Source organism: Phlebotomus papatasi, chromosome 2, assembly GCF_024763615.1.
Source record: "Phlebotomus papatasi isolate M1 chromosome 2, Ppap_2.1, whole genome shotgun sequence".
NCBI lineage: Eukaryota > Metazoa > Arthropoda > Insecta > Diptera > Psychodidae > Phlebotomus > Phlebotomus papatasi.
In genome coordinates, this window is record NC_077223.1 from 12,060,035 (window position 1) to 12,088,000 (window position 27,966).

Sequence of the window (27,966 nt, forward strand, 5' to 3'; positions counted from 1 at the left end):
CCGTGAAGTCTGTTGCCACGTAGAGGTTGTGTTGCACCCAAGACACCCTATACTGGTGTTCACCTGCATTTTGGCCACCCTCATTTCGTCCGGGAGTAACCTCGGCCCCAAGTAGGCTGCTGACACGAGCTAAGCCGCGACACCATCACCGGAAGCAGCTCGTAGAAGCCTCTGGCCTTGAGACAGAAGGCATTGGCTGTGCTGGGATAAACCCACCCCCACGGGGGCCTTTGAGAGAGTTGCCTAACCACCCTGCCCTCTACGCCAAGAAGGATCTTCCTGCTCCAGCTGTTGGTTTGTCACACCGCTGTATACCCTCCAGCTGTTGTTAGACAAAGGAGATCAGGCCTGGGTGAAGCAGGCGGAAAAGGAAATACTCACCAAAACCCTCGGATAGTCCAGGAAAGTCCCCAGTCACGATCACTACCACATCACCACAAAACCAAAACAACTCTTGACATTTGCCTCTTGAAGACATAACCTTGTATTTTTGCCTGCATTATCGACTTTGTACATTTGCGCTGATAGCGCCCCTAGTGGAAATTTAATAAAACCCAGAAGTAAACAAAAGGTTGTGTTGTCATTGGTTCATCTGTCAAAGGGGACAGATTCCCTCCAGAATTCATCGTCGAGCCCCTTTTCCGCGATCAGCTGCCTTCCCGGAAGTCCCATCCACAACAATAATATTATAGAAATGTTAATTTTACCCTGCAGTATTGATCCGAAATCGGTGTAAATATTATGCTTTTTAGGTGTATTGGGGGTTAAAGTTACCCTTCCTTCATGTTGATTTTACCCTTAAAAGGCGTAAAATTAACATTAAAAAATGTTGATATATTTTTACACCTAAAAAGTGTTAAATTTATGAGGAAAAAAAGTTAATCGCACCCCCTTTTTTTCTCAGTGAAATAATGTATGTCTCAAATGTAACCAACATATTTTTAACGTAATCAAGCTATTACTAAAAAATATAATGTATGAACATTATGAAGGTATATTATCTGAAAATTATGTGCGTTGTATGCTATAAAAATAACTTAACTAAAAAATGTATAGAAAATATCAGTTATTTTCTATTAATATGAACAATACGTTTTATTTGATAAATTCGAGTTAATATATTGGTATTTCCCCTTAAAATTATGACTACATGTTTTTATAATCCATAAATAAGTCATAATATAATTCACTTTTGAGTGAAAATGTGTAAATCTATGTCGAAAATATCGTAAGTATAATTACTTTACATATTCTTGCTGTTATGTCCACATAATGTCGTTAAATTGTATGAACATCATGTTTTGATATGTTTTAGTTACATTTGTTCTGTAAAGGAGACAAGTTATGTCCAACTTGTGTTCTTTTTATATAACACTGGCAGTTTGTCAAAATCGGCTTTATTTACTAATCAGAGATATCACCCTGAGTTCAAATTTGTGAACAAAGTGATGTGTTTCACAAAATTAGAGTATGAAAGTGCATCAATGTCAGCAGTAGAGCGGAGTACTGAGTTAGAAGTGATAAAATTTACCAAGATAAGGAAAATTTACGGATAAATTTTCAGTTTGTTTGCTAAAAATTTCTTTCTTTAATTGCAGTGTATAGCGGAAGTGAAAGCATTCGAACACTTTTCTAATCATTTGTTGTCAAACTGAGTTGCAGAAAATGTGCCCAGAAATGTCGAAAAAGTTCACCAAAATCATAAAATTGGCCTGTTTTGACACTTGATGTTGTGTAGTTACATTATTGTTGTAAACGTTGTAAAGAATCCGTATTGTAAATATAATGTACGACATAATGTAAATAAAATAACAAAAATCTGTAAAGACGTATTTTCTTCCGCATTTCTTGCTCTATGAGGTTATAATATCTTAATTTTATTTAATCGGAACTAAAATAGGATTATGGCGTGGAAAATTACAGAAAATAGGTGATGGCAAACTCAATTTAATTGAAAAGTATACAAAAAACATTGATGAGTACCGATATTTGTGCAGAATTGTGTTTAAAGTGATATATTCTATCAATAGACTCAATAAAAACCTGAGATCTATAAGTTTTTTTTTAATGATATGCTGGAAAAAGCAATAAAACCACACAATTTTATTTTCTTTAATTTCCCAGCTTTCTATTACGAATTTCAAGTCGGGAATATAATATTGTTCACTAAAATTGTATCCTCTAACGGAAAACACTCATTGCATTAAAGTTTCATACGCGATAAAAGTGCACGAGGCATACAAAATGTTACTGAATTGTTGAGGACAAATAATAATTAATTCGAGGAAAATATTTGAGTAAGTTTTAAAGAAAAATTCCAAAGAAATGACAGCTCTTCAGCCGATAGTTATAATACTGACATTACTGAGTGATTATATTTTGTTCAGTCATAATCGATACATTTTGCCGTACATAATACCGTGATTATATATAAAATAAAAAGTTGTTATATTTTGGATGTAAAAATTCCCCATTCACCCGAATATGGACCTCTTTTATGCGGTTATATAGAAGAAATTTGTAAAATCTTCGACATTATTTTCGTACAGATATCAGACATCTCTACTCATTTATAGCGTTAAATGCCACTTGGGACTCTATATGGATGATAAGAAAGACCACTTTAAAAGGCTTAAATAGAGAATTTAAAAAGGAACGAATAAGTGCGATCTGAAAAAATCCCATTATGTCAGCAAAAATTGTTTAGAAACATCTGTAAATCCATTTATGTTACCAATGCGGTTTATAAATTTATAATTTCCATTTGCCATAAACATTTCACTATTTTCTTATAATAAAGGGTTATGATTTAAAATTCAAAGGAAAATCTTTAAATTACTTCCGAGCTTGACTCTGGACTGGGTTATTTTCTGACGTTTGCTTTTTCAAAGCACAAAACTTGTTTTTTTTTTATTTAAAAACGCGAAGGTTGGTTTTTGCTACAGTAATTTGTGAATATGTAAACATGTTGATTATACTTTCGCTGGACAAGCATCCCAAGAGTATTTAGGTATCGTATCGTCCTTTGAAGTCTAATACTTAATTAAAAAATCGCGGTATCGAAGCTACCTCTATTTGGTAGTGCAGCAGTTCTCCCTATGTACTAACGATATCTTTAAGGATAATTGCAGACTTTTGATTGAACTACATTATATTAGTTAATTAGTGGGAAAAATTGTCGCCAAAACATTTATATTTCAAATTGTACAATTAAATTTTTATAAAATTTACCAAACTCAATTAAATCAAATAATGAACTATCAATGGAAAAATCTACAAAAATTAAGATTTTTTGTTTATAACTAATCAAAATTTGGGTCTCCGTGGGTTAAATACAATGTGTTGAAATTTGATGTAATCTTGAACTGTGGTAGAAAACTGTTTATGGGGAGAAAAAAAATACGAAAACAAGTGTTATTGCCTCATAGCAAGTTTACCCATTTATTTTCATCCACTCTTTTACACCTCAATGGGGCGTAAAATGTGAAATAGAGTTGAGAAAAGTGGGCAGTATGTCACATTCTTGTAACTTCAATTACGCAGTGTTATTTATCGTGGCTTCCGCCCATTAGAGGTGTGTAAAAAGAGAAATTGCTCCCCAACCATTGAGATAAATTACACATACACCCCCTTAAAGAAAACTGTTACTGAAATAGGGGGGTGAGAAGAAATGAGGAAGCCAAGGTAGATTAATTAATGGTCTGTGGGTTTGAGGATTGTCTTGGGGAAAGTTTTCCTCAACGATTAAAATTACCACCAATTGCTGGAAATAAAAGTTGCATAATCTTGCTTAAGTGCAATTGCCATAGAAGTTGAAAAAATTATGGTACCTACTTGTATTCCTAGCGCGTCCAAAAGGTTCAGAAGAAAACGATGGCGACAAATAAAATTTAGTTCTTCCAATGTTACAGGTGATTCCTACCTGAATTAAATTACAACGAAACGAGATAAAACTTTCTATTCTTGTCTCTCTTTTTTTATACGAGCCATGAGAAAGTTTATCACAGGGAAAATTGACTGAAAATGTCACGTAGTTGGAAAACATTGAAAAATATGTAATTATTTTGAGTTTATTATGCGACAACATAACGATTTTTCACTGAATCTACTCCATACGAACAAAATACTCCTACAATCTTATTTACTCGACTTTCACGTTTTAATGATGCTTTTTTTTATCTCTGAGTTGTGTAGCTTTGGATTTTATTTATTTTATTCTGTTAGTCATTCTGAAAATATAAATCAGAATAATAATTAAAAATTATTTTGAAACTTTGATGTACCCTTAATTCCACTAATTTAAATTATGTAATTTGTAAAATTCCGTACTCCACCCTTTCATTGGGTTCAAAATTTTCCAACATATAGTTGATAGTTATTTCTACATTCCATTTAATTATTGAAGAGTGAAATGTCTGTATAACTTGAGTCAGTCATCGTATGAGAATATTTCATAGGAATTAATTAAAGACAAGGAATGAGCATGAAGTTAATTGTAATTCCAATTTTATCTATTTGAACCGCTAAGAACACTTTTACTTATAAAAAACCTCAGCTAGGGGAAAGGCTCATAATTTTGTCCAGTTTCTTATTTTGGACACTTTGAGGATAAAATTGGACACTAAAAATAAATTCATTAAAATTATGGATTTTTAATCCAATATTTGATGAATAATGAATTCTATCTAAATATTTGTTCTTTTTGGAAGATTTTAACACTAAATACGTTAAATTTTGAATATGATTTGAGTTAAAATTGCTGTGTTGAAAATTCAGTGTGAGCAATTGCTTACGAGAAATATGATAGAACTTCGTGTTTACTTCAGTCTTATTTAGCTGTGGTGAAGTACTAACAATGTTTCTTCGCTTTTTTTGAGTGATACTATTGAATATTCATTGAATATTGTGTTGATTCACGTTAGTGGTGATTTGTACATTTGACCTGAAGTGATATTTGCCTTGTGAATTACGTTTTTCGTGTGAAAAATGGGAAATTTTGTAAGAGGTTCACCAGTGAGGTGATAATCCTTATTTTGGACAGGTGTTTTTCTCTGGAAATGTCGTGAATTTTTAGCTTTTGTGATGACTAGGTTGGACAAATTCCTGGAGAAACAAAGGAGCATCATCTCTACGAAAGAGATTTAGTGAGAAAAGCCTTGAAAAGTTCCCGGAAAGGCCAGGGAATGAGCGAATCCGCACGTACTTGGAGTATCGAAGTCAACTCACTTTAATGAATGATATGGAAAGTTTCCAGGCTTCTTGTGACATTCTACGTTACCCTTACATGAACAGGAAGAGGACTTGGTAAGATTGGTTCATAAAATGAAGAACAATGGGCATCCTATTGAGGCGGATTAGCTGTCCAAATTTACAGCCAAGTTGTCCAAATTAATAACCAACTTGTCCAAAATAAGAGTCAAATTCACCTCTACATATCAACTCATTTTTAAACGTATTAAGACTAATTTTGGTAAAATTAGTCTTAATAAGACAATAAGCCCTTGCCAAGTTTCTAAACAACCCTTTTGAAAAGAGAGTAGCAAAAAAAATCAATTGGTATTGAAAATATCGCACTTCAAACTTGGAACATCGATGCTTATAAGCAGACTGTCCAAAATTATGAGCCTTTACCCTAACCATAACTTTATCTGGCATTATCATTAGTTTTCATGTTTTGGGTCAGATGTTGAAATTCTCTTTTGTAATGAAATTTATTAGAGACATATTATTTGTCTGCTTCATGAAACTTCTTCACTATTCTATAATTGTGAAATTGTGCATTTCCAGCACTTTCACTTGTCTGCGATATCCTTGAAAGTGTCGTAAAGATTTTCATCTGTGCTGTCGAAAATTTGCTCAATTTTGTAGTTGATGACAAATGAGAAATTTTCAGAGGGTGAAAATTTATTGTGGAAACCCCATTCACTATATCACAAGTCAATTGATAAACTTTCCCAATCGCCAGTGGTGTTTGCTTCCAATTTTATTGGAGTTGAGGGAGTTGAGAGAAAAGTTTCTCACACAGTCCACTTTTCGTTGGTACAAAATCTGGTTCATATCCCATTATAATGAGTGTAAGGAACAAATATTGCTATCGTGAATAAATAGATAATCTGCTATGTTAGTATATAGTTTTTCCCGTGTTTGGGAAGGATAATGTAATGGATATTATATTATTAATCACTAATCAACAGCAGAGCCATTGTGTCACACTCCACTAAAATGTTTATGTGCCTCTCTTGGGGAAAAAGGTTTGGGTATGCTATGCTATATATTGGCGAAGAGAGGAAATGTGCTAATCTAAGTGGATGTCGTTACGTTATTCCAATAGATTTTCTCGTTTTCCTGCCACTCACAAATGAATGCCACCAACAAATGACGACGCCATTCACCGATGCCTTTTTCGCCTAGTTTCTCTACGTGTCTCCGCACACATATTTAGAATTTTCCTCTAACATAAAGTATTTTCGTAGGGGAGTGCCACAGGTCAAAGCCCGATATTTTCTCAAACTCAATATTTTGGGCCAAATGATTTGTTTGTCTTTTTTCAGACCTCAACATTGATTATTCTTCGTTTTTTCCTTTCTTTACAACAATTGTTTACGAAGTAAACAAAGCCTGTTCTTTTTCATCCTTTATCCAACATTGGGGATTTCTTTCAATGGACATAGCCTTCCATCACGTAATCCCTCACTAAACCAAACTAAATATTACATGTCATTTTTTGAAGATATTGCTAGATATATGCATAATCTAGAGCCTCTGCATACAGAAACATTCATAAAATTCATACCACATTGAAAAAGAGGGAATTTAAAGTATGGAACTCTTTAAGGGCTTTAAAAGTTGTTTTGAGATAGAAAATAAAGTATAGGGAAAAATGTGGTAGGGGAAAGTGACCATGCTTGATACTGTAAAATGATGTCCAAGGTTTGTGATTTTTTTCTGATTAACACACAAACCGAAGCGATTCTTCCACTATGACAAAAAAATGTCTCACTTATTAGGTTCATAGTCCTACCTCACATAGTTCCTGGAAATCCCTAGATTTTCCTCAAGAAGAAAATGAAAATTCAGTGGCGACTTTTATACAAGTCGGATCCGGGGCCTTCCTGTATAATGATTGATTCGACAAATCGGAGGCCTATTTTCACTGCAAAAATTTCACCGGATACAAAAAATTGCACATCAATATTTAGACGGAACTCTAATCTATCTGCTTAAATCGTTTGTACGACTGGTTATTAGTTTTAAAATCGCTTTTATGTAATTTTTCTAAGCCGTGTTTTTGTGAGATTAGGGCACTAGCGAAAACCATTTTTTCACTTTGAGTCCATGAAAATGTCACTCTGCAACCTTAAAATTCAGGCAACAGGGTTGAAGGCTATGTCAATTGTCGATAAAATTGGAGGATTACAATAGGTGTAATTATGAAAGAATCACATCTAATGATAGAGTTGCCAAAATTAAATTATCATTCATGGACCCTTTTTAAAATATAGGATGGACACAGGAAGAATTTATGAATTTGTCACCAACCACAAAAACACTGTCCCCAAGTAAAAATATTTTTACATAAATATTAATACTGATGAACCCTCTATGTGCCTATGATAGTAGTTTTCCTGAACAGCGACATTAATTAAGAAATACTTATGAAATATCATGTATCGAAATTACAGTTTTGGACCTATTTTTGATTTTTGCTTCGTGAAACTAGGAAAAAAGAGCTAGCATCCTAATTTTTTTAGGAAATGTGAGGCTTAGGACTAGCTATTGAAATATATTGCGATAAGTCATAACTATTGATTAACATAGAAAATAAATAGTTATTATTAAGCTTGGATCGTATCAAGCATGGTCACTTTCCCCTATATGGATAAAGGTAAAATCAATCAATAAAAATGAATGAATATTTTATTTTTGGCTTTGGATTTATATATTTGTCTATAAAGCCTATAAAGGAGACTTTTTGATGAGGAATTTAGCCAAAGAGGAAAGCATTAGTGACTTTTTATTTGATTTTAAGTTTGATTGATTTTAAATATAGCCCATAGGGGAAACTTGAGGTACCACCAAACATGGGGTAGTACCAAACACTAATTTTTATTTCTAAACTATTTGGACAATCTCGACCATTTCTTCAGTGGACTGGACATGCATCCCTATAATGCCTAAAAATTTGTATAAGTCTTGTCCTCTTAAGTCTAATATCCTATTAAAAAATTCCAGTGTTTGGTGCTACCCCGTGTTGGGTGGTGCCCCAGTTTCCCCTACTTACTAAAGATTTAACACCCGTGTTGGGTGGTGCCCCAGTTTCCCCTACTTACTAAAGATTTAACACAGTAAACTAGTTTTGGGATTTTAAAAATTCTGTCACTGTTTTAAACTCAATTGTAAATCTATTTTACTTAAAAAATCAATAATAGGGGAATGTGACCATGCTTGATACGATCCAAGCTTGATAATAACTCCTTTTTTCCTATGTTAATCAATAGTTATGACTCATCGCAATATATTTCAATAGCTGGTGCTAAGCCTCACATTTCCTAAAAAATTAGGATCCTAGCTCTTTTTTCCTAGTTTCACGAAGCAAAAATCAAAAATAGGCCCAAAACTGTAATTTCGATACATGATATTTCATAAGTATTTCTTAATTAATGTCGCTGTTCACGAAAACTACTATCATAGGCACATAGAGGGGTCATCAGTACTAATATTTATGTAAAAATATTTTTACTTGGTGGACACTGTTTTTGAGGGTGGTGACAAATTCATAAATTCTACCTGCGTCCATCCTATATTTTAAGAAGGGTCCATGAATGATAATTTAAGAGTGGTAACTCTATCATTAGATGTGATTCTTTCATAATTACACCTTTTGTAATCCTCCAATTTTATCGACAATTGACATAGCCTTCAACCCTGTTGCCTGGATTTTAAGGTTGCAGAGTGACATTTTCTTGGACTCAAAGTGAAAAAATGGTTTTCGCTAGTGCCCTAATGTCATAAAAACATGGCTTAGAAAAATTACATAAAAGTGATTTTAAAACTAATAACCAGTCGTACAAACGATTTAAGCAGATAGATTAGAGTTCCGTCTAAATATTGATGTGCAATTTTTTGTATCCGGTGAATTTTTTGCAGTGAAAATGGGCCTCCGAATTGTCGAATCAATTTTTATACAGGAAGGCCCCGGACCCAACTTGTATAAAAATCGCCACTGAATTTCCATTTTCTTCTTGAGGATAATCTAAGGATTTCCAGGAACTATTTGAGGTGGGATTATGAACATAATAAGTGAGACATTTTTTTGTCATAGCGGAAGAATCGCTTCGGTTTGTGTGTTAATCAGAAAATAATCACAAACCTTGGACATTATTTTACAGTATCAAGCATGGTCACTTTCCCTATTTCAATTCTTAGATATTAAAAATATTTTAAAAATTTTAAGTTCTTATTTTTTTTTTTGAATCAAAAAACGGAAAGTTGAAAATAAATCTATATTCCTATTAAATTCATGAAATTTTTATTGAAATATTCCTAATGTTTAGGTGTGGTAGAAACAAAATCGTCTTAAAGACAGTCTAGAGTGGACAATGAAAATAATTTTTTCTAACTTATCTTGAAGATTCTTGATTAATCAGTACTCTCTTCGGATTTATTACTTATCTGGTTTCAATATAATATTTAGTTGTAGAATAATTTGATCATACAAGTCATTTTCACCAGACTAAAAAAAATCTTAATTAGTCTTTGGATAAAATGATCCCACCCTCTTCTACCATTACGTTTGGCTGTTGATTGTCGTTCAAGGATCATCATCTCAATGTGAAAAGTGTCATCTCTGACAATTTACTATAGTTTGTGATTTCCTGATAACCAACATCACATCTAAATTTGACGATAAATTCCATCTACAGCACAGTATCTCATGGAAAAAGAAAATCTCCCCATAAATATACTTGATAGACATTTTGTGTGATTGTTCAGTTTATCGTCCGTGCCGAGTGGTGGTTAGGGAGTAAAATTGTGATGATTTTGGGGTATGTAAATACTCATAGAGAAAAAAAAAAAGAAAACCAGCGATAAACCTGGATAAGTTTATGGTAGCTGAGATTGTTTAAGGTGACTTCGCAATATTTGCAACTCGAGAGACTTGCATTTTTAAATAAATGAAAATTCTATTATGATTTGAATGTTGAGAAAAATAATCGTGCTGGGTTAACTTTTTAATCGAAAGCTTATAGATCTAGCTGTGATATACTAAAGTTTGAAATTAATGTCATACGGGCTGAGGTATTGAAGAAAAAAATTTTGGAAGTGTTCCAAAGCGGTGGTGTTCGCAGCACCGGGTACCCGGTTCCTGAATACCCGGGTACCCGCCAGGTTTTTTCACGGGTTTAGGAACCGGTTCCTAGCCATGGAACCGGTTCTAGAACCGTCTTTTTTTTTTAAATAATTTAACTGAATTTTACATAAAAACTGCCAAGACTGCGCTTAAAATTATGCACAGCTCCATCATAAAACGGGTTTGCATGTTTTCAGCACAACTTTAGCTGTATTATAAGCGAAATATTCACCGTTTTGTGATTGAGCCGTGCGTATTTTTAAGTGCAATTTTAACCATTTTATGATGGAGCTGTGCATGATTTTAAGCGCAACTTTAACCGTTTTGTGATGCAGCTGTGCGTGTTTATAAGCGCAATCTTGGCCGTTTTATGATTGAGCTGTCCATGTTTTTAGCACATTGTAATGAAATGTTGCTAAAAAAAATAAATTTCACTATTCGTCTTGTTTTTCTAATCATCTTTCCAAAACAAAATTAAAACATAACATAAAAGTATGCATTTCTGAAAGCTCTATTTCTAATTCTTGTTATAGTAATAAAATAAATTTTTAAAAAAAAAATGTTTAAAAGAGAATGTAAAAAACTTTATAATAAAATATTTTTTAACCTTAGATATCTCGCATAGTGTTTGCAAATACCCGGGTAATTTGAAATTGACGGGTACCCGGTTCCACTGAAGGTCTTACCCGGATACCCGGGTAGGAACCGGTTCCACATATCAATTTTTAAATATATTTTTAACTGCCCTAAAAATGGGTGTCTTAGGGATTCAGGCATTCTCTCGGCCGCATGCCATCATTTTTAGCCTGCTACTTCGGAATGTTACCCTCCGCGAGGATTATTCAATCTCTCGGGCGACAGGTCACTTTGCTCTCCTTTTTCCCTCGTGAATGTAAGCAGCCACGAGGATCATTGTGTATTCAGTGATGATCAAGCAAAAAGTCGAAGTAAATTTAAGGATGCCTTAAGAAAAAAAAATGAAAAACTCTCCAAACTAACGGAAAATTAAATAAATAAAATACCTGATTACTTTATTTAAAAAGGAGAATTTAGATCAATTTAGATTAAAGAAAAATGTGCTAAGAAATCTTGTTTTATAGATACGTGTCTGGAAACTTATAAATTTTTGCTTTAGCGAGTGTGATTTTCATGGAGCACAAACTTAAGTGAACCAACAAAGTAAAAAAAAACATTTCTATAATAACTTTCTTTATCCCAAAAAACCCTGTAACTTTTGTCGTGACTTCAAAGAGCCTCTGCAGAAATCCAGCGAACTAAAAACGGCTATACAAAATTACAGATTTAAAAAATCATTTAACACATATTTCTAGGACTAAAACTGAGTTGGAATTTTAAACAAAAAGCAATTTTAGGGTTTCTGAACATAAGACAACATTCCTGAATTGCTCGAATTCTGAGTCCATCCACATAGTAACTATTCCCAGAATTGTTCTGGACAGGCAATTCTCGTGCATCTGTCCCATCTCTTTATGAAAATGTTGAGATTTTGGGCAGAACAGGATGAAAAATTAAAAAAAAAGTGGTTATTTGTTTCTTACAGGCTCCCAGTGAGAAATCCTTAGTCTGAATATTATTATTCATTTTTTTCTTTTCTTCAATTTAACCAAAGATCGTTTTGCTTCACGTGTTTTAGACTTTTTCCAAGAAACAGAATAAAATATCGTTTCTTTGAGTTATAATAATTTAACATTGTTTCTGCGAGTGGAATGGTCGTGGCGTGGAGTATATATTACCAACTTCTAACCACCCATCGATATTTGGTCTTTGCGGAAAACTGCTTTCCTATATCACTTTCCATTTTCTCTTAGAAGTGTTTATACGGACAGGTCGGAAGGGTTTAGATAGACAGCCACTAAGATTGAATCTTAGAACATAATGATATTCGTGATCTATGAATGTTGAAACACGTACATACAAAGTTTAAGCCCGATCAAATAAAACTACATATCACCTGTCGCACCACAGATGTTGAGATTGTTCAGGATGTCACCTAAAATGGTATCAGTTGATGGATCATTTGAGAGAGGAGTGTTTGGTGTGGAAAGTGAAAGGGAAAATTTGTAAGCTTGGGTTTGACCTTGCTGTACTTTTTATTGGTCGAAGTGAAGGTGGGATTTGAAATGTATTAACGAGCTTCTCAAACCAGAGATTCACTCTTATGTCTCAATGCTCGCATGTTAGATTGACGTCAGTTAATGGCATAAGCACAAGTCGTTTATCGAGAGGCTTCAATATGTATACTTCGGCAATATTGCAAACTGTTGCTCGCAAAAATACGATTTGCCCCATCGATGATTGAATGAATCTGGGCGATGTTCTCTGGCTGTTGACTTGTGTATGGAAAAGCACACGATATACATTTTTGTGGTTTCACTGAAAAATGTCTCCTTGAATTTACTACAGAGACGATATGACGACATGTTAGAAGCCACAGAGTTGCTTCCAACTCAATTGAATTTACCAAAAAGCTCCTCACACAAAGTGACTCAGTCGCAAATTGATTTTTCCATAAGGAAAATGATATTTCTCGGACAGGATATCCTCACTTTTCTTCAAGGACGGAAATACATAAGAGAAAAAAAATCATTAGTGAAGTCAGAAAAAATGGGATTATTTTGGCGGAAAAATAGAGGTACCCATGAGAGAGTACAAGAAAACAGCTTTTTGGTCTCTTGTCGCTAAAAGTGTAGGGTACATAAATAAGCCTATGATGCTACGATACATACATATACTTCAGTAGATAGGGAGCAAAAAGTCTCACGATGCTTTATGCTTTAACGTTGATGTGTGGAAAATGACATGTCAGTGTAATTCTAAAAGATTTCATGTAATTTTTCACGGGAATGATACGAAAAGCTTCGGTAACATTGTCTTTGGCAACAAAAGAAAATCTCACCCAAGAGATACTTAAAATTCTGAGATTTAATACCTTGGGATTGCCTTTCTAAGATACTTCACCGACTAAATTATATAGACTGAATAATGAGTGCTGTAGCTAAAAACAACCCCCGCCCCCATCTCACATTTTGAAACACCCTGAAATCCATGACAGCCTCTATGACATGGATCGGTTTCAAATTTTAGAATGTTATAGATGGGTCTTGAATATTTTGATTAAGAAAAAAACTCCGACACACTCCGACTTCCTCGGAGCAGGAAGGTATTCACCTCGCAAAATTCAATTCACAAGCGAATTTCAGAATTTCCAGCTCCAAGAATTCTAAGGTCTTATAAACCATAGTCTCAGCTAACATAAACTTATCTGAACTTATCACAGATTTTAATTTATATTGCTTTACAATATTAAAATCGTTAAAATAGTAGTTTGAACCAAGGGCGTACCCAGGATTTCAGTTAGGGGGGGGGGGGCTAACTCTCAAATTTTGTTGGCGGGGGGGGGGGGGGTACATAATTTTTATTTTGAAAAAAGTACATTGAGATAAAAAGTATCTATATATACAAACTGGTCCTACTTTTCACGAGAGATTAGCCTATGCCCAATTTGCAGGTATTGGTTAAGGAACGATCATCAGTGTTCCTCGGACCAGTGCATTGTCTCCCATATTGTTGGCCAAACATAATGATGATGATGATGATCAAGGACTGGTTTGACTCATTAGCTAACAGGAAATATTTGGTTCTTGGATTTCGGATGAATTTATTTCAAGAAATCTTGTCCATCGAAAAGTAAATTTTTTTCAAAAAGGTTTCCGATTTCCGAAAATCAGATCCCTACAACTGATTTTATAAAAGAAAATTTCAGAAAATATACTTTAAATGTTGTGCTTTTATATGCCTAAGAACTTGAATTAAATAAACTTTCTATTACGTTGCAAAAATATAAGAGAAAAATATATTTTTTTTAGTCAGTTTGACCTACGTAACCTCTTAAGGGGTTCCATGGATCAACCAGCCTAATAACAGCACGTTTTCTTTCATTTTTGTCAACGTAATAAAATTATTTCAATTAAAGCCCTAAAGTATGTATAAATACAACATTTGAACTGCATTTTTTTAAATTTTTATTTAACCTTTACTCCTTAGAACTTGGCACCTAATTTTTGGAAATCTGTTTTTGAGAAAAACTTTCCGGAAGTCACGATAACTCAGTGTGGATTAATCTAACGTCAAACAAAAAAAAAACAAATTATTTCCTATTAGACTATGACTATGAGTTAAACTAACTTGAACCATGGATTTCTTGTTGCTTTGATAACAATTTATTTTGCAAGACGAAACAAAAATACGCCGAAAATCATATTTATGCATTAAATTTTCCCAAAAACCCAATTTAATCCTTCTTTCTAAAGTCCTCAAGTTCAAGTACGGGTTTAACTGATCTGCTAACAGGAAAAAAAACGGTTTTTAGGGTCAGATGAATCTACTCTATGTTATCGTTACTAACGAAAAGTAAGTTTTTTCAATAAACGTTTCCGACAATCAGATCCTAACGGCCGAATTTTTATTTTTTCTTTTAATAAAAATGTAAAAAAAAAATATTTTAAATGTTATGATTTTTCATGCCTAGGAGCTTGAATTAAATAAAATTTTTATTATGTTGAGAAAAAAAATTAGAAAATATGCTATTTTCAACATTCTTGACCCGCATAGCCCCTCAACAGATCAAAGTTCAAAGTCAATATACGCCTCAGCTTAAATATTCTTAAATTTGACGTCTGAGTGCTCCATTTGATGACTTCAAAAAAACTTCCGGAGTCCTTGGTGCTTTTTTTTAAACATATCGCCCGAGGAAATTAGAGGTCCATCACGACAAGTTTTTAAGATGTCTTTGGGCCTCTACATTGGGAGTAATTTTCAAAAAAAAAACAAATGCTTTTTAGAAGGAAATTTTCTGCACTTCTCTAGGTGGAAACGTCACAATTCTGTCAAAAATGCAATTTTTGACGAAAACAGTTCCCAATGTGTATAGGCCATTAAGAAGAAGATTATTAAAAATAATCGGTAGAATCATTTTAAGAAACTTGATTGCTTCTCATATGGTGAACCGTTAGTGCCAAAAAATACGATTTTTAGAAAACATATTCTAACTGTATTTTTACTTTCTCTGTGGATTTTTAGGCTTTCCTTATAAATTCTTAAATATCCTTTAAATATGTGAAAGAGATTACGTGACAACTTCCTTCTTTTCGAAAAATATATAATATTACTGAATAAATTTATTACTAAAATTACGTTAGAAAAAGAAAGCAAAAATAGTTACGAAATATTTACCCATTTTTACACTTTTTTAATTCTTGAATTTAGTACAGTACGGACAAGAGCCTTGTCCTGCCCCCCTCCTCCCATTGGGCTTTTAATAGTTTTTGAGTTTTTATAAGTGCATTTTTGTATTGACCCTCTACAAATGAGCAGTAAAACATCAAATTTGAGAAGTGACTAAATTTACAACTTTAAAAGCAATAGAATTTTCGTGAAAGTTTCGATCTTTATGAATTGAAAAATTAGGCCCATTGTTGGAAAGATTTGGATTTTTTTACTGGTCAAACTAATTTTTTTTGCTAAATAAATATATTTTTTACTTTTCACTTGTTTTTGAATTTTTTTGACGCTTCTAGGGGGGCAGCTGCCCCCCCCCCCTGCCCCTAGCTAGGTACGCCCATGGTTTGAACGTTTGAAGTTTGAAGAACAAAAAATAGCAGCAAACAAATAACTTAGGGAGATTAAATTTAGTTCGACAAGTGTTGAGTAAATCCTTTCATGAATGTTCTGTATATATTGTTGCTCTGAATACGTATATAGAAATGTGCATAACGCAATGCTTCAGGAACGTCAATGCTAAATACAAGTATCCCCCCATGACGTAGAACGGTGAACTTTCCAAATTTGCTATTATGTACAAAACAAGGAAATAATTTTAAACTTACCGGATGAGTGTTTGAAGGTGTAGCTTATCCATTGTTGTTTGTCAGTGGATTCTCTTCGAAGTGTGTCTCTAAAACACCACTGGGAAGAAGGAAAGTCTTATCATGGTGCTTTACAACTGCTGGATAAGGTGGTGGCGACGATGATGTTGAGGAGGAGGCAGCCGTTGTGGTTGTAGACGAGGCGACAGTTCCTGCAGTTGACAGATTGACGCAATTCCCGGCATCACGTGTTGCATTGTTGGTCCTTTGCGGCAAGAGGCTCTCCTGCATGGCTTCACTGTTGGCGCCATTACACTGAGAATTTCGCATCTTGCCACGATTTCTGCCCTCGGCTACACTGACCGATGGAACTATGCCCATGATATTGGCATTAGAATCGAAGAAACACGGCATTAACTGCTTGAATTCCTTGCGGAAGTTCTCATTAAGCCAAGCGTACAAAAAGGGGTTGTAGCATGTGGAGGACATTGCAACACAGTGAGAAATGAAGAAGAGCAGCGTGGCGTATTGCCACTCCTCCTCCATGGAGTAAAAATCATGGAAGATATTGACGAGATTGAGCGGTAGCCAAGAGATGGCAAAAACAGCTACCATCGCAATAAGCATTCTATTTGTGCGTTTCTTTCGATCTCTGTCAGCTTCTTCTCGTTTCGAAGTCTTACTACCAGGCTTCAATTTAGCACGATCGTTTAGCTTAATTGAAACGCAAACGTAGCAGAAAGTGATAATCACCAAAGGGATTGCAAATTGAAGAAGTGATGTCAAGGCTCCAAAAACCTTCCGCCATTGTTCAGATGGCCAATCTTCCTCACAAAGTGAAACATCTGCATTCTGATCTTTTACGGTGATGATCTTCATGAAGAGCCCATAGGGCAATGTTCCCAGAATTGAAAACATCCAAATGGTTACAATTATCCAGACACACACGCATAGCTTCATCCTCGGTTGGAAGGGATACATTATTACAAAAAAGCGATCTATGGCTACAGCTGTTAGGGTCAATGTGGAGATGTAGACACTACAGCCCTGTGCAAAGGGTACCAGATGACACAGAGCCACCCCAAACACCCATCGCCTCAGAAATGTGTACAGTGGAGTAAAAGGTACTGCCAAGATACACAATAAGATATCCGACAAGGCGAGATTCGTGATGAAGAAGTTTGTCACTGTCTGCATGGCTTTATTCCTGAATACCACATAGCACACCTGAAAGCAACCAAAGAACCAGATGGTGTTCATAAAGCTTAAATTGAGTGTGAATTACAATGACTGTAGTGGATTATTTGCAAAAAGGGACAGATAATCCTAACCGGCTTATGTAGGTGAGATTCTTAACGTGAGCTAACTCGGAGTGCATGCAAATTCGATTTAGAGCTGAAATTGTGAGTCGCCATTCAGTTATCTTGAATCAAATTCGTGAAATTATACAAATTTTGTATTTAAACCAAAATATCAAGGATTGGGATGAACTGGCACAAAAGTGATATATGGGTGAAATGTAGACCAGAATGTACTCTATAATTTTCCTATAGAACATGATCTCATCGATTACTCAGAAGCCGAGATAATCGACATTGTTTGTTTCTGAACTGGTTTTTTCGACCAGAGCGCCCCAAGTAGTCATTTGTTGAACTTCAACTATATCAAAGAATTGTTGTATTTTGTGAGACTCTTCATTTAAAACCCTATTTTAAATGTCTTGGTGGAGTAGAGGCAGTCAAATTGGCATCTGAGTGATTTCAAAGCGTTATTATGGGAAAAATCAATTTTTTCACACTTAAACGGTAAAATCGGAGTGATAGCGTAATCTGATGATGTATGGACGAAATGTAGAGACAAATGTCCTCTACAATTATGTCGAAGTAATCATCAAAATCGGTTCAGCGACAGTCGAGATAATTGAGGTTATGTGATATTGAAATTGGTTTTTCGACTGTGGCGCCCCTGGTGTTGGTCCCACGAAGTTCAAATATTCTAGAAAGTTGTAGCATTTGGTGAGATCTTTCGTTTAAGCTCTCATTCATCAAAATCGGTCACATAGAACCGGAGATATGATTTTTTGAATTTCGTGAACTTTGACCCCTCATATCTCCGGTTCTATTGAAACCACAGCACACATACGCACCATTTTGGAAACGTCCTAGACTGGACTACAACATACTAAAATTTCATTAACTTGCACAATGCCGTTTTTGAGAAAAGTGACTTTGAATTTCGATGAATTTTGACGCTATCACAGCGCCACCTGTGGTGACTTTTTGAACTTCCATCTGAAAGTGCTCATCGAGACGAAACCAAAAAGGTAAAATTTAGGTCGCTATGTTAATTAGAACCGGAGATAGAGGCCGGTCAATGTTCGAAATTTGACCCCTTATAGCTCGGGTCAGGGGTTTTAGATCGACTTAAGGTTTTTTTGTTTGATAGGTATAATCAACGGCTACAACATACTAAAATTTCAGCCCGATGCACAATGGAATTTTTTAGTTATTTAACTTTTAAGATTTAAAAATTTTCTTTTTAATAATAGCGCCCCTAGCGGTGGTTTTATGAACTTGCAATGTTAGAAGGGGAAGTGGCATTTCATGAGAGCTTTCCAAAAAGCCCTCACTTTTTAAATTCTGATAATTAGAACCGGAGTTATGGCCATTTTAAGAAAATTTTTTTGGACCCTTATAGCTCGGGTCAGGGGGGTCGGGGGACCTTAAGTTTGGTATTGATGGAAAGCTCTAAGGCCCAGCTATAACATACTAAAATTTAAGCCCGCTCGATGCCATAGGGGCGGAACTATTGAGAAAACAAAAAAAGGGGGGTCTTCAAAATGGCGGAAGGAGGGGTGGGGGGTGGGGGGTCAATGCACCATGTTGCAATTTTCACCCGATATATAACCTTTGCCGAAAACCGCAAGTCGATATCTTTTTTAGTTTAGGAGCTATTAAGCTCCAAAGAGCGGCCGGCCGGCCGGCCGGCCGGCCAGCCGGCCGGCCGGCCGGGAACGTAAAATAGCCACATATATATTCGTGATCAGGAAGTGCTGAAACACATTTTGGCCAAGTTTGAGGTCGATCGGACGACATGAAATTTTGTTAGGATTATAGTAGGTGAGATTGTTAAGAATCTCACCTAATAATAGCTTAGCGTTTCCAGGATGCAAAACTGACCCTGAAGGGAAATGTTTTCAGTATATTATTGTGTAACCGTGTAAAGTACCTGAGAAAACTAATTCTTAACCCACTCTCGTGCTCATAAGATACCCTCTGTTGCTCACCAAATACACATCTCAAAATATATATATATAAAAAAAAGTGCTTAGGGATAGGAAATAATGGAGATAACTTGTATCTGTCTCATTTACATTAAGCACTGAATGTCCCTTATTTATTAAGAAAATTATCTCTTTAGTGTTTAATGAGAGATTTTCCACTTTACTGCTGCACTGGGATTTTTTTCTGAATATTTATGCGTCCGAGAAATACTCTTTCAAATTGATGAATCATATTAAGTGTTTTTCCTCTCAATTTGAAATAATAATAATTAAAAATCAGATTTAATTTCTCTTAGAGATTTTACAGAAACAACTAAATATTGTAACTTTTCGTCTGTCGGGCATAGAATAGTGTTTAACTTATGGTAAAATGTCGCTTGGATCAACAATTGCCCTAACTGCATTTCGTCGGTTCCGAAGAAGACTATTGTAAGTCTACTTACAATAGTATAAAAAGATGGTATTATTTGATGCAGAAACCTTAGATCTATATCACCACAAAATTTTATGTTGATTAAGATATTCCCGCAAAAGTTACAAGAAAAAAACTTAAAATCAGCGTGCCCAATTATAGAGTTTTTTGCCCACCATTTTGCTATAATTAATTTAAAAGTAGTGTTAACTAGAAGATATTCAATGCGTAAATATGATGAAATAGTTTCAAAAGCTGAAAGTATACTAATTGCAATGAAATTAATGAAAATAAATTTTAGCTGTCAAACTTTAAACCTCTTTCCTGTAAAGTTTACATTTTGGACTTACAATAGTCTTCTTCGGAACCGACGATTTCATTAGTGCCTTGCGTTTGTTGCTAATACTTATGCATCGATGCGTTATTTTCAACAAATATATATAAAAAATACTATTAGAAAAATTGCTAATCTATGCCACGAAGTGAAAATAAATAAATAGAGTGTGAATTAATAAATCACCACGGGTGGTCCGTGGTATTTGAATTGTCTACTCTGATAAATCCATTAGAACATAATAATTTATTATCTCGATATCACTTATACATTAGTTGTCATTAGAATCTCATCTACCACAAGCTTGTCTGGTATTTTGGTTTATTTCAAAAACAGCACTAATGATTTCTTTCATTTTCGTTTATGATTTAAAGACTATCCAATGACTAACTCAACTAACCATAATGACCTCAATTCATTTCCTCTATCGATTTCTCAACGTCAAAATGTTAAAGTCCTGTTAAATTATTTCACAGCTTATATGTTTTAAGATTACTTTAAAGTACAAGATAAAAATATTCGGAACGGAAATGCACAATTATTAATCAATTTCCAATTTCAAATTGGCTTCCTGAATAGGGTAAGTGTGCTAAATTTCGGCATAGTTGCATGCAAGCGCCAAAGTCTCAAGTTTAAAATGTAATATCTTTAAAAGAAATTGATTTTTTTTAATTCTTTCTTCTGTAAGAGTGTTGCTTGGAGCCTTGTAAAGAGTTTATCATCTTTATTTACTCTAAAATCATTCTTAATACATTTTAAAATGAATAAAAATATAGACATAGCTTTGGTGCCCTATTTCGGCCACATTCATTCTCATAGTTCCTTACCCTTCGGGAATTCTTCCAATATCTTTTTCACGTCATCTCGTTTGTCGAAGCTACAATTTTTGTTATTTTTTTGCATTGTATAATCTCTAGAGTACGTAAAAACTAAAAATTCATGGAAATTCGAGGAACAAAAAAGGTGGCCGAAATTGCAAGCTGGCCGGAATTTGGCACACTTACCCTATCTATGGATGAATTTCAAACACCCACAAACTGTGCGATAGGACAATTTACTGAAAACAGTTTACACTATTTCGTGAGTTTGAGTATTCCATAGAACTTTTTTTTTACTTAAAATTGCAATTCACGTTCGTTAAAAAGGAATGAATATTATTGTCACTAAGAGATTTAAAGAGTACGACTTTATTGTATCATATTGTGAAATTACTACAATGTTTATTTTCAGAAAAGGCTATAAATGTGGAAATTACCGAATTATCGTAAAACCCTTTGGTATGTTTGTCCCAGAGAGGTTCCAAAAATTAATGACCATATTAGCCGGTCTGTTTCACGGCTGTAAAAATTTCACTAATTGCTTTTAATACTGATGTGAAATTGTCCGTAATTTTATTGTTTGTTTTTTTTCATATTTTTTTGTAATTAAATAATACTTGACAGAGGGGAGAGTTGTCATTTAGTAATGTATAAAATCAGTAATACGTACCAAGAGGTTACCAACGACGCCTAGGATGAAGATGATGGTGTAGAGGAGGCAAAAGGTGGCTTGAACGAGTTCGTTGTTGATGATGTCAGTTTGTGTGGCATTGAGCGAATAGGGCTCGGTTGTATTGTCCGCGGTGAAGCCACTTGTTGGCGACGATTGGACGTCAGCCACCCACGTGCCATTGTGGGTATCATTTGCCAGGGGTACTGAGTCCAGCATGTCCATCGCGGGCATGTTGGCTACACGCATTTACCTCACCTCACGCTTTCGCTCAATTGGGATTGTCCTGGTGGAACACTAGCAATTATAAACAGTCGCTGTGCTCGGGCAAACTTTGTCCAATTATGTTTATTTAGGTCATCATCAAACGATCCACTTTTACAGATTGACACCCCGATGACGAGTGAATACCGACTGGCATTTAATTACCATTTTCTACAGCGCACTTTTCACATAGGGATCATTTACGAAATATTCAACCCCCAAATATTGTCATTAAGTCTGTCACATTGCAGGGTATCGTCACCATATCACCGAATTCTCACTGTTAGCTACTGAAAATAGCATTTTGATGGAGATATCATCTGAAATGGAAAGTGAATTAGATAAAATTAAGGGTGATTAAAAGAATTGTTGAATTTTGAATTTTATTTGCGTAAGAACAATGATATAAATCAAATACATAATCTAGGGTAAGTGTGCCAAATTTCGGCATAGTTACATGCAAGCGTTAAAGTCTCATGTTTGAAATGTAATAATTTAAATACAAATTGATTTTTTTTATTCTTTCTTTTGAAAAAGTGTTGCATGGAACCTTGTAAAGAGTTTACCGTCTTTATTTACTCTCAAATCATTCTCAATACATTTTAAAATGAATAAAAATATAGACATAGCTTTGGTGTCCTATTTCGGCCACCTTCATTCTCATAGTTCCTTGCCTTTCAGGAATTCTTCCAATGCCTTTTTCACGACATCTCGTTTGTCGTAGCTACATTTTTTGTTATTCTTTTGCATTGTATAATCTTTAGAATACGTAAAATCTAAAAGTTCATGGAAATTTGAGGAACAAGAAAGGTGGCCGAAATTGCAACCTGGCCGGAATTAGGCACACTTACCCTATTTCTTTCCTATACGTTACCAATTTGTCCTAAAAGGAATTTTAACAATTTTCCAAAGATTTTTTAATTTTATGAGTATTATATTATATTTCGTTGAAAAAGATTTTAATTATTAGCCTGATTAGCTCATTTAAAAAGCCATTACGTGAAAGAACTTACAAGTTTTCTGCGCAAACAAGGTTGTTTAACTTACAAAGAAATACAATAGTTTTATTCCCAAGTTAGTGTCAATGAAGGCATTTACTAATTACTCAAATTTTTAATTAGCAATCTCAAAAGCAGATTCAACTGTCCGTATTTAAATTAATATCATACAGATTTCCGCAAGTTTTACTTTCTCAGCTATTATCCTCTTTGACTTGCAAACATCTCAAAAAAAAAACTTTGGAAAACTTATAACACTCAACTTTTAGATATAAAACAATGATAAAGCGTAACCAGCTTTGCAGTATACTTGAAATCACAAGATAGAGTGCTTGGTGAATTTCATTAACGATTCCAACTATGATTCACAGATTATAAGAAAACCATTATAAAATTATAAATTGCTGAAGATATGCGCATTAAAAGAAACTTAACCCATTTAAGCAATGTACTAGATATACTAGAGATAAAATATTCATATTGTGCAATAAGATCGTCACAGAGTCGATCATTATTTTCAAAAAAGTATATATAAAAAGGCTCCAATAAAATACTACCAAATACACGTATTGAATTTAAATTCTTTGTATTAAAGTTCAGTAAAGTTCGAGCAGTAAATTAGTGTATTCCATATATTGCTCTCTGTATTTGAGTTTCGAGCAATAATAAAATACTGTGGAGAAATTTTGATGGATGACACTTAATTACAAGTTGAGGATTTTCCAACACAAAAACATACTTTACTTTTTTACTGTGCTGCTTAGAGTGGTAAGTGATATGGGGACAAAAGTGTGATAATAAAAATTCTATCAGTTTATGCTAATGATAAGGTTTCTAGTGTGCGCCAGAATGACGATAAAGATAGAATGTCGATGAGGAACATCACTGAATGTTATTTATACATAACTATCGAATGGGAATTTCTCTCAGATTTCTAATAAATGGTAACCAATTTATCCTTGTCGTAATAATTAGACTGAATATGACTGGGGAAGATATTGAATCAACAATTATTTTTTTACAGCATGAAATTCCTTTACTGTTAGTCCCTGCCAATTAATTGAGATGAATGTAGATAATCCAAGAAAAATTCCCAATCTGAGTAATTGATTGTCTTTAAGATGGTAATTAAATTGTGTATTCAGCTACTCTTACATGATTATTAAGAGACTATTCTGCAGGAGATATTGCTAATTATGTCAACAATCACTGCCAGTATTTTTGCCGAAGGGTTGGAAAAAATAATTATATTTGACCCTAGCGGCCAAGATTTCTCACCATAGAGAAAAAGACAGGCTGTTTCAAAAATTAATTTACTATACAGAAGTTTAATTATTTATTTTGAGATTAATTTCTTTCATTTTTTTTCAGCATGTTGAAGGAATAAACCAGTCCTACCGAAAAGTGCCCATTTTTCTTAAATTTTTTTTTACTAATAGTAGGGTAATGTATAGGGAAGTTCCAAACTTATTTTCCAAACGTTTATGAATTATTTTTAATATAAAACTAAACTCACTAGTTTCTCTTAGGCTATTTGAAAAAAATATAACACATTTCTCATAACTCATTTGTTATCCTAATAATTTACATTTCTGAAAGTCATGTATGCCTAAAATTGTTATATTCTCCCCTATATACAACATGTCAAGAATAATTTCCCTAAACCTCAAATCGATCAGAATAAAACTGGAAATTTATGTCAAGGTTGGGCCAGTGCATTAGTTATATTCGTGTTTTTCTCTTTTTTTTAACGTGTTCCATGATTTCTCAAAAATTATTTCCCAAATTTTAATTATACATTCATCTAGTGAGGATTGACTAGGGCTTAACCATATTTTATTTAATCACCAGTTATTTTACAAGATAAAAATTGTGTAAATTTTACCTAATACTGTACTTTTTTTTCAAATTCTTAATTGTTTTCCAAATTCCTTCGGTTAAGCCCAAGCAACACTCACCTAAAATTGAAAATATTTGTTCTACTTCATACATTATATATGTAGGGGAAAGTCGTCTGCCTTCAAACGAAAAATGGAGTTCCAAATTTAAGGTTTTTTTCTGAGGAATCCACAAAATGGATTTTATTTTCTTTTTTTTTTTTTTATTAGGGGTTCATCAATAAGATGATTGCCCCATACTGATTTTATTTTCTACTACACCAAAAAATTCTCTTGTTCATTCGGCGTATATGATTACCGTATTTAGCACTTGCAAATCCTCAGTTTTTCCTTCTGAGGAAATTAAAAAAGTGATGTCGATTTGTATGAAGGCAGCTGGCATAGTCTGCCTTTAAACGCGAGGCAGCTGCTTTTAAATGTTTTTTTTTCACTGAGAATATTGAATCAATAAAACTAAATGGGCTATAAATGAATAGGTTGAAGCCTAACGCACTCACTAAAATCATCACTGCAGTCAAAAGACATTAAACAATAACTTTTCTTCATATTTTTCTGAAGAACTGTTTTGCACTTGAAAATTTGGAAGAAAAAGCCATTGAAGTTGACAATTGTCAACTTGAAACATCCCGGCCGGAGCAAGATAGCAGGTTATAAGTATTTGTATGACGTTCGTCAGAGAAAAGTAGGAGTTCGATTTCACATGTTTTGATGTATGGAAAGATAGGATTTAAAGGCACACGACATTAGCATTTAAAGGCTGCTGCAGGGTGATATTTGCAAATTTTTGCCACCCACAAAAATTGTGTCATCTGAACCAATATGTATTAACAGAAATATTAAGCCTGATTAACCTTCTATGTGTCACAATGGAAGATTTATTTGTAAAATGATTTTTACTATGAAAAATCACATGATTTGTGGAACATCAAAATTACAGTTTAGAGCTCATTTTCATTTTTTTTGATCTAGCATCTAGGAAATAGGAGCTAGGCTCTCCATTTTTTGATGATTTGTGAGGATGATGGATAGCTACCTAATAGTTAATAGAATATAATTTGTGCTTTTGAGAACAACGAAAAAATCGCAACATTTGAAGGCTGCTGCATTTAAAGGCAGACGACTTTCCCCTAACTGTTATGAGTTATGTTTGCAACTGCAAATATGTATATCTTTTAAATGTTTTTCAAAACTTATGCGCCAATGACAGAATTTTGATATTTTTAAATGACAATTTCAGAATATATTTTTTAAATGTAAAATATTTTTGTTTTTAAGGTTTAAATTAAAAAACAATGATATTAATTTAAAAAAAAGAGTGAAAGTGTATTCTTTTAGTTTTCAAAATTCTTATAATCTCATGATACTGTTCATTTCGTTAACTAAGTTATAGTTTTGTAAAAATAATTAAATATTTTTGTATCAATAATCATTATTTTAAAGGACCCTTTTTCCTTTTCAGTAATGTCTCTATCTATATTTTGAAACCTGTTAATTCCCATTTATATATCAATATTAAATTGCCTGTGTTTTTGCTAAGTATTTTGACGGTTTAATTTTTGATGTCTTACTAAATTAATTAATAAATTATTACTATGCTTAGCTGATATTTTAGTGGTTCTAAAGTATATTTTTTAGCTATTTGTAAGTGGTTAAATAATAATGAAATGCTTTTACTAGGACATCCTGTACAAGATTAAATCCTCAGAGATAAGTGAGAAAGAATGACAGAGATTTTCTTAATAAGTGGCATGAGGAAAAATCTCAGGGCTAGTCTTATGTATAATTGATGTGCAAGATTAGTTGGCACTGTCGCGACGAAGAAGATGACAGACATTAGGATCCATCGAAGAAAATCATTTTTGCACTTGAGTTGACTGATGGAAAAAAATATTTTTTCCCAAATCCCTTTTCTTTCCTCTCCCAAGTTTCCCTATTTGCCACTTGAGTTCTTTCTACCTGAGCTGAATGGCTCAGTGACCAAAACAATTCTTGATGTCTTGTTTTAAACTTTTACGGAAGAAATGCCATGTTCTTGAAATTCCGAGAAAAGTTAGAGATGTAAAAGAATTTACAGAAAGATGGAAAGAGGAATAGAACTTGTGTTGAATTTGGAATATAAAAAACTTGAGAACATGATTTTTCCTCAAAGAATCATGTTTTTTTTTTATTTAATTTCATAAGACGGTTATATACGAATTTTCCTGTCCATGGCCTTGGTGTAAAAAGCACCAAATATTTTAAAATTGATATTTTTGACATACTGTGGTGGTTAGGCACAGCGGCAAAATCACACAGTATTCTTTTATTGTTGATAAAGATGAGAGGAAGTTATAAATTTTCTCACACTGATCATCCACATGTGCCTCATGCAGGGTGTCTCGATGGAAATCCAAAACTGACGTTGTAACATATGAATGTATATCTTAAGGAAGAATTCTTATCTTTCTGCAAAAGCACTTGAAACTCGCAAACGTTGTACTTTTTCGATATGCAAATCTCTTCGCAGGAAATGTGCAATGTTTTTTTTTTCTCATGTAGGAATCACTTTGTGGGTGATAAAATACAGTAAAAACTTTTTTTAATGTCGTCCTTAACATTTCAGTTAGACTAGAAACGTTTATGATACAGATTATATTTAATTATTATATTTTAAAGTGTAGAAATTGTTTTTGTATATTAAAATTGAACAGATTGAATAATCTAATCCAGAGGTGTGCAAGAACCGTTGAAACCGAATAAACGTCAAATTGAAACATGTACGTCAATAGTCAAAACGCTACTACAGTAGAGTCTCTTAAATCTGAATCTCTCAAATTCGAACGCCGTTTGGATTCAAAACGTCAATTGTGAGGTTATGTTAAAAAATTCGTATTCTTGATGAATGAAAATCATATTTATGTGCATCTTCCTGAATGTTTACATACATTATGGTCGTGTAAAATGAAAAGGAAGTATGTTACCACTAAGATTTGCGTGAAAGTACGGGAATTTGATTCAAAGTACAATTTAATCTCACACAAATTTCGTTAGTTTTGAAAAAATCGTTCGAATTT

At 33.8% G+C, this 27,966-nt stretch overlaps 2 protein-coding genes across 3 annotated transcripts in view; one reads left to right on the forward strand and one right to left on the reverse strand.

Moving 5' to 3' along the window:
• Window positions 1-27,966, forward strand: part of LOC129803783 (prolactin-releasing peptide receptor-like) — a 138,649-nt gene that overhangs the window by 21,636 nt on the left and 89,047 nt on the right. The gene's annotated exons all lie outside the window — the stretch shown is intronic.
• The window catches only part of LOC129803782 (prolactin-releasing peptide receptor-like), a 51,995-nt gene that overhangs the window by 18,075 nt on the left and 5,954 nt on the right, over window positions 1-27,966 (reverse strand). For both annotated transcript variants that reach the window (XM_055850580.1, XM_055850579.1), the window contains exons 2-3: window positions 21,754-22,337; window positions 16,258-17,463 (exon numbers count right to left, since the gene is read on the reverse strand). In XM_055850580.1, coding sequence (XP_055706555.1) covers window positions 16,282-17,463; window positions 21,754-22,002 — 1,431 coding nt within the window. In that variant the 5' untranslated portion in view covers window positions 22,003-22,337 and the 3' untranslated portion in view covers window positions 16,258-16,281. The remainder of the gene's footprint in view (window positions 1-16,257; window positions 17,464-21,753; window positions 22,338-27,966) is intronic.